At 34.1% G+C, this 7,789-nt stretch overlaps 1 protein-coding gene across 1 annotated transcript; it reads right to left on the reverse strand.

Annotated features, from left to right (window-relative positions):
* LOC109229886 (protein disulfide-isomerase-like) lies at positions 461-5,593 on the reverse strand. The gene is made up of 11 exons (XM_019395436.1): positions 5,274-5,593; positions 4,002-4,032; positions 3,244-3,531; positions 2,951-3,136; positions 2,701-2,826; positions 2,464-2,598; positions 2,244-2,363; positions 1,953-2,070; positions 1,566-1,678; positions 1,222-1,459; positions 461-754 (listed from the first exon to the last, which is right to left on the reverse strand). Exons 1-10 carry the CDS (start codon positions 5,483-5,485, stop codon positions 1,226-1,228), a joined length of 1,563 nt encoding a protein of 520 aa, XP_019250981.1. The 5' UTR covers positions 5,486-5,593; the 3' UTR covers positions 461-754; positions 1,222-1,225.

The raw sequence follows: 7,789 nt of genomic DNA on the forward strand, positions 1-7,789 counted from the left end.
CCCACACCCACACGCGCGCACACACACATTACTACTTCTATATTAGGAAGAAATTACTCTCCAATTTAAATTGATAGTTATTTATTTTTTGTTATTTTTTTATTGTAAAATAATTTTAAAACTCCAATTTGAATGAATAGAATATTTTTTTTATATTTTTGTCTTTTATTGATAATTATAAGATATCTATATTTATTAATTCAAGTAGTGTAACCAATTATTTCAAAATCTAAAATTCATAAAAAAAAATTAGTTAGAAAAGTAGTTTATTTTGTCTTAACAATGCACTTGGCCTTTTGTTGTTAAGACGCTTCTCTTAATGCAGTGCTTTTGCTTCTCCTATTCTATATAGATAGATTATTCCTCTTAACAAAATGATTTTCTAACTCATTTTAAAGGCTCTTACAAAAGGTTAATATAGTTCTTGGTGAAAATGTTAGCAAGTCAAACGAAATATGCAAAGACTAGAAACTGCGCAATGTTTATTGATATTAATAATTGCCACTAAATTGAGACAACTGCGTGGGATACATAGAGGCAAATACAACCCCCTTATTGCTATCAAGAAAAAGAAAAAAGTGAAGACAACAATAACAATAACTATATCTCAGTCCCAAACAAGTTGGGCTCGACGACATGAATCCTAACTTCTTTCATATCGGAGATGTAGGGCTAGCTAATTGGATGTATGAAAGAAAACACAGCATTTGTAGACAAAAGAAGCTGAAGTTTGATCATGTTGAGTCTCATAAACCTACAAAAAACGAAAGCAAACTTAGGTGCCTTAGTTTGAAAATAGTTTCTATCAACTATTTATGTACAGTCAAACATCTCTATAACATCGTCGTTTGTCTCGACATTTTTTGCCTGCTATTGCGAAATGCTGTTATAAAGAACATATAATATAAGATAACATGAAAAATCGTCCCAAAAAAGACTTGGTCGCTACAATGAAATGTTGTTATAAACAGGTTTGATTGTATACGTTATTCTAATATGTATCTATAACTAGTTAGTATTCGGGCTTTTTTCTCTTTTAGCCCGCGCCAGAAACTATTTACATTCGGTAGCCGGAAAAATGTATAATTTTTGTATATATATATATATATTTCGGCTATTAGTTTGAGAGCGGCTATACAGTGTCATTTTCCCTTAGTATTCTCCGCTATTCTATGGTCCAAGAAATGCAAATAGAGACAAAAAGAAGTAAAAGAACATTACCTTCTCATAGCTCATCCTTTATTGAATCTGTTTGTGCATTTTCTGATACTGTTAAATCAGCCTTTGCAAAGTCTGAGGGGGCAGGGGTACCCCTGTTAGTCTGGATAAATTCAATAACAGCCTCTTTTGTTCTATTCCCCTCGAATCGCGACAAACTACCGGCTGTAGATATCATGTATAATGTTGGGAATCCTTGAACTTCGAATCGTTCACGAGGTATGTCATTTTCCGTTCCATCCTAAGGTAAATCGCGTGGAAAGTAAGAAGAGTAATATTACAAAAATGCAGAAAAAAAGAAGAAGAAACGAATAGAGAAGATAGTCATGGGATCAAGAGATTCTTACAATCTTAGCAATTAGGACATCAGCGTCGTTTTCAAATGAGAGCGCGATTTCATCCAAGACCGGAGCAAATTCCTCGCAGTATTTACAACCAAGCCGATAGAACTCTAGCAATACTGCAAGAAACAAGAACAAAATGATAGGCTGCAGTAAAATCCCCGCACTCACTCACTAATGCTCCCATTTGCTCCCTCGAAAAAATAAGTAATACTCCCTCCGAGTTTTAGAAAATACGTCACACAAATATCTCATTATAGACTACAAGTTTCAAAAGTCTTCCTTTCTTTCTTAAGCGTCGTGTCCAGTTAAGATAGAAAAGTATAACTGAGTCCGACATATAACTAGTTTTGCATTTATTGTTCAAAGAATGATGCACTAGTTGATACGAACCATCTTTCCCTGAGTTGAAAACCATATCCTCTAGAGTCTCTGCAACCACCACCTTGACAGGTTCATTATTAACTTCCGGAATAGGCTGCGACTTCAAGTATGGTTTCAACTTGCCGTCCTGTAGTCATACAAGAAAAGATTGAAACAAATTTGTGCAATAAAAAGAGATTTTGAAAGACAAATAAGTCCTCACATTCGTGCGTAGAAACGAGTAAGATATTTGAAGTTCGATTGCGTTAGAAACAGAATTACTACTAGGAAAATGTTAGAATCATAGGTCTAAGTCATTACCTTAAAATCCTTCAACCAAGCTGCAAGGCTATCAGGCTGTACATGTCGTTGAACGTATTTTGTGCCGTCCATGGCAAGTACGAAAATCAAAGGTACCTGATCAGTGTTCAATCCAAAATACTGCAATCGAAACAATAAATATTCAACTCACTTTTCTCTCCAATTAAGAAATATTACAAAGTATTCTATGCAGATTGGATTGAAAGGAGGATGAAATGACCTCAAGGGCTCTTTTACCGGTCTCAGCATCTGCTAAGAGAAAGTTCGCTTCCTTTCCTTTGTAACTGGCGGCAAGATCATAGTACTTGGACTTGAAATGATCAAGATCCGTAGTGAAGTTCAGAAATAAAAATACCTACAAATTCCAAATATCGATTGAAAATCTCCAGAGGATATTCTTAACACACTCTTTTTTTACTTTGTGTTTCAATAAATTATTTTTAGGAAGGTCGAGTACCTTATCCCCGGGACTATGCAAAAAGTGGTTAACAAATGCCTGGTTTTCCGGCTTGTCATCAAGAATAGCCATGATTGGAACGCTAGTTTCTTCAATGAAATTCTGCATCGCCTCAACTTGAAAATCCTGGGATAATATTATGTATATACGAGTACACTGTTAGTGAAACCGTTCAAAGCTACACAATCAAAAAAGGGAAAAGAGTTCTGTCAAATTGATATATAGAATCAACCGCAAGAAATCACAATACCTCGAAATCAGCATAGAGTTCATCAAATGGCTTAAGTAGACGAATAGTTGGCTTATCAACCGGCCCACCTTGAGGGAGGAATTTAGCATCAAGCGTGTGAACGAAATCGTAGTCTACTCGTAGATCTTCAGCTAAAGCTGTGAAGTTCTTTATCTTCTCTAAACAGAGTTCTGGAAATATGCCAACCTAAAATAACATGCTATTTTTTTTATCCACAAGCTAGTAATGAGGCAATTGAAATACATTATATAAAGAGACCTGAAAACTTCTGTGCGAAAAATGCCAATACTTACAACAACAATCTTTTTCTCATCAATAAGGCTTGCGGCATCTTCCTTCGATTTGATTTCAAGAGACGCAGGGCCGGCATGTTTCTTCAAATATGAGATTATACCGTCTGTTTCACGCGTACCTTTATAATCATGAACTGTCTTGCCACCATTCCGGAATATCTTAATGCTCGGAACACCATTATGAGTGTAATTTCTTGCGAGTTCTGCATTTTCCGGAACTGTTGTGTCCATTTTAGCAAGAATAACTGGAGGATCATGACTACTCAACACTGAAGCTGCCTCTTCGTACTGCCACGATAGAAAAAATAAATACAAACTAATAAAAATAATATGTTACTCCCTCCATCTCAATTTATGTAGCACCATTCGGATTTCGAGAGTCAAACTTCTTAATTTGACCGTATATTCGGACAAAGAATTTTTAAAATAAAATTTACTTATTTGGAAACTACGTAAATAATAGTATAAGTCATAGTAATTAAAAAGGAAGCCCGGTGCACAAGGCATCGTGCATTCACGCAAGGTCCGAGGAGGGGTGTGATGTAGACAGCCTACCCTAATGCAAGACATATCATAGTAATTAACAATTCAAAATATTTAAAAGACATATGAAATATCACAGTCACAAAAAAACTCGTTTGATTCTGGAAATCCGGACGGTGCCACATAAATTGGGACGAAGGGAGTACATAGCAAATATTGATAAAGCCAAATAAGTCATTCTAAATAATAAGGACAATATCAAATTCAATTAGTACCTTAGGGGCAAGCTGCTGGCAGTATCCACACCTATTACAGAGAAGACAGACAATTAGGCCTAAATTTTTCATACTTTTCTTATTCATTCTTCTAGTGTTTGACTCAAAACATAATCTTTGAATATTGAAAACGAAAGGAAAACATTTTTAGCAGAAAAAAGATTTTTAGGATTGCAAAATCTTCACTAATTTCAGCTATTAGGATATCTATTGGATAAAACTACATGCTGAGGTGCTACCTATTTCCATAGATGATCTACCTGTTTGCTTTCCCAATAGTCAAACAAAATGATCGTAGCAGTACAGGTACCGGATAACTCTGTTCACCAGAGTTAGGCAAATGAGAAGAATACACTTTAGTTTTCTTTTGTAGGCCACTAGAGAAAGGATTCCGTTTTCGAGTCTATTACTGATTCTTCTGACCTTGAATGTAGGTTTCCTCTAATGCCTCTTTGCTGCATTCACACTTGCTTCCTTGTTTCATAAGCTAATAAGAGACTCTATTATTCTACAAGACGGACCTTTGGCTTTCGACTCGGTATGTATTATTATACATTTGCCCAAAAGAACATTCATTCATTTCTTTATGACACGACCCGTAACGGAGAAGGTCCGTGTGGGGCATTTGGGAAAGTTGAGCAAATTTGATATTTGAACTTTAGACCTCATAGTTATCCTCTCACTTCATTGACCACTAAGTCACACCCTTGAGCGCGATACTTGTAGTATTTAAATATATTTTATATGTAAAACAGAGTAAATCTGCATTGATTTTGATACCGAAATTGGTAAAAATAGGCTGCATAAGACAAATAGGACTGTGTGGTCTGTGGACTGAGTGAAAACTGTGTTTATTTGTTTGTGGGAGTAAACTACTTCAGTAACTATCCCAGTCTATCCAGGAACCTCGGAGCCAGAATTTGAAGTTTATAGTTTTTTAATTTACCTTCGAACCCAGAGCTCGTCTTAGTTACTGGATTTAAAGGGCAGCCCGGCGCACTAACCACCCGCTATGCGCGGGGTCCGGGAAGAGCGGGAGCACAAGGGTCTATTATTACGAAGTATTACCCTGCATTTCTACAAGAGACTATTTCCACGTCTCTAACCCGAGGCAACTTTACCGGTTACGCCAAGCTTCCCTTCAAACATACTCAATGAATTTCTTAATATAAATACATGATCTAAGTAAAAACTACCAGAATGTTCTAGCTCCGCCCTCGTTGACCAAAAATATCAAATGGAAAGAAAAAAAAAAGAAGAAAAAGTAATTACCATGGGGCATAGAACTCAACAACAATCATCTTATGTTGAGAAATAATATCAGAATAATTAGTATGGTCCAAAGTCCAAACAAATTCCGGCTCCAACTTCTGCTCCTCTACCACTACCTTTTGTCCTTCATTTTCAGCTGAAACAGCTGCAACAATGGCTAGTACTGCAAAAATGGCTAAAAGGGTACTGAAAACTTTACAACTATTAGCCATTCTTGATCACTAAAGTGTATCTACCACTATCTATTTTCACTGTTAATACTCTCTATTATTGGTAGGAAAAATAGTAATTCAAGATGGGACAAGTTAGCTTATCTTTACAGCACTACATTTAGTATATTATATATAGTGGGGGAACAAAAGTGCCACGTAAGTATTGATGCTGATGTGTAACTTTATGATTGGAAATAATATGTGTCTTAATAGGCGTGAATGGTGTCAAAAATTATAAATGTTGATTGACACATTAAAGTATAACTTATATTATAAGGTCCGTCCCTACTTGTAAGAATACATTGGGTTATTGTTGTTGTTGTTATCGTATATCGTCAATATAAGTTACATACACCGACAACATGAATATGTCTGTATAGCCTTGAATTATCACTAATAGTGCAAAAAATATATCGATGTAAATTGAATCACTTAGCCACGCTTCATAATTAAAAAAACGAGCATCGTAAAAATACATGCGCTCAGCCAAAGAAAGATAATGGTGAGTTGATCAAAATATCTCCTCTAAATACTAGTATGGTTATCAAAATCGTGAGCATTAGCACGTAGGTTCCAAATCCAAGTGATAGTATCAGACCCTTTAGCTATTGTTCTTGAGAAATGATATGACCTGGCGTATTCCAGCTTATATACATCGATAATATAAGGAATTTTTTTAAGGGATTTATAATTTTGAAAAAACATATAAAAGTAACTTGATTGTGTAATTTTCTTTTTAAAATTGACTAAATTTAAAGTTTTTTTTTTCTTTTTGGTGGAAAAGATAATTATATTAATATTAATATAGTAGTAGAAACTAGAACTAATAACTTGTTTCTTCTGAATTATAGAGAAAAGAAAAGGGGCAAATAACTTAAAACAACTTGGAACTCTGGAAAAACTCGAGATTCACGATACATATTAATAATACATTTTTGGTACTAAACAAATAATTGAAGATTCTGTTGACTTCGAAAAAAACTCGAGATTCACGATACATGTTAATATTATATTTTATACTTAATAAACAAATAAGTGAAGGTTCTGTGAACTTTGAAAATGTTTAATTTAATTTAAGTACATGTTACGTCTCAATTTTAGTAGTGGACATAAATTAATGGCGGAACAGTCACATAAATGCTCGTACTCGTACCGATTTGTTATTTCAAAAATACAAATAACAAATATATAAATAACAAATCGAAAACATGCTCAAAAACATTATTTTAATTATCGAAAATACTTGATTGAATAAATTCATTTCCTCCGATATGAATGGAGAGTCAACTCTAACACTTTCATGTAGCTAAAATATTGAAACCAAATTTTAAAAAATAAAAATAAAAAAAAAGGATAGAGGAAAAATTGGATTGAGAAGAATAAAAGTGGATCTCATAGTAGTAGATTCCTTTTGAAGAGAGTAGTTATTTATTTTGGTCTAGATCCAAATGAAAAGGAAAATGTTCCGTTTGAGATAATAGTATAATGTTTATTACTGATAAAATATGTTAAAATATAATTAAAAGATGTGAAAATAGTATAAAAATACTATATATAAAATTCAAAGTGATATTTTGGCAATTGAATAGAACTCGAGTCGCTACGAGAAGATTATCCTAGGAACGACTCCAAAGATTCCTCTTATAAAAGATTTACACAAATTAATTATGTGAGGATTATAGTGTAGGGATTATTTATGTGAAAAAAATAATAATGCATTCTTACTTTGATAAAGAGATTGTTGTACAACTTTGAAAATGCATTCTTATTTTTAAGAAAATTTTATATCCTATAGCAAAGATATACATCCTATTTATTATAAACCAAGATCATTCTAAATTATTATTTTTTATACCTACCTTTTATATTTTATAGAAAATTAGGTATTTATGGTATATACTACCATTAAGCCATGAAATATGCTATTTATGTTTTTTTCTCTCTGTCTTTCAATTAACACACTGTCACGACCCAATTCCCGAACCCGGCCGTGATGGCGCCTCTCGTGAAGACAAGGCCAGCAAGAACAACGCAAATACCTCTTTTTAAACAATTAATTAACATTAACAAATCTAAGACATGTTTAAGATAGCCATAAATGCGGAAACAACGATAATAATCAGGGAAACCATCCCGACACAGCCCAAACCGGGGTGTCACAAATCATGAGCTACTACAGAGTTTGCTATAAGTCTACAAAGTATGAAATCCGATACAATAGTCCGAAGAAAAACATAAATGATAGAGGATAGGGGAGACAAGGGGCTGCGGACGTCAACAGCTACCTCGTAACTCCAAATCGCT

Source organism: Nicotiana attenuata, chromosome 1 (assembly GCF_001879085.1).
Source record: "Nicotiana attenuata strain UT chromosome 1, NIATTr2, whole genome shotgun sequence".
In the NCBI taxonomy this organism is placed as follows: domain Eukaryota; kingdom Viridiplantae; phylum Streptophyta; class Magnoliopsida; order Solanales; family Solanaceae; genus Nicotiana; species Nicotiana attenuata.

Coding starts and splice junctions, on each gene's coding strand:
- LOC109229886 (XM_019395436.1), bottom strand. CDS start 5,485: ATGGCTAATAGTTGTAAAGTTTTCAGTACCCTTTTAGCCATTTTTGCA. Junction 2,827..2,950: donor AACTCTATGCTGATTTCGAG/GTATTGTGATTT, acceptor ATATTATCCCAG/GATTTTCAAGTTGAGGCGAT. Junction 1,679..1,952: donor TTTCAACTCAGGGAAAGATG/GTTCGTATCAAC, acceptor TGTTTCTTGCAG/TATTGCTAGAGTTCTATCGG.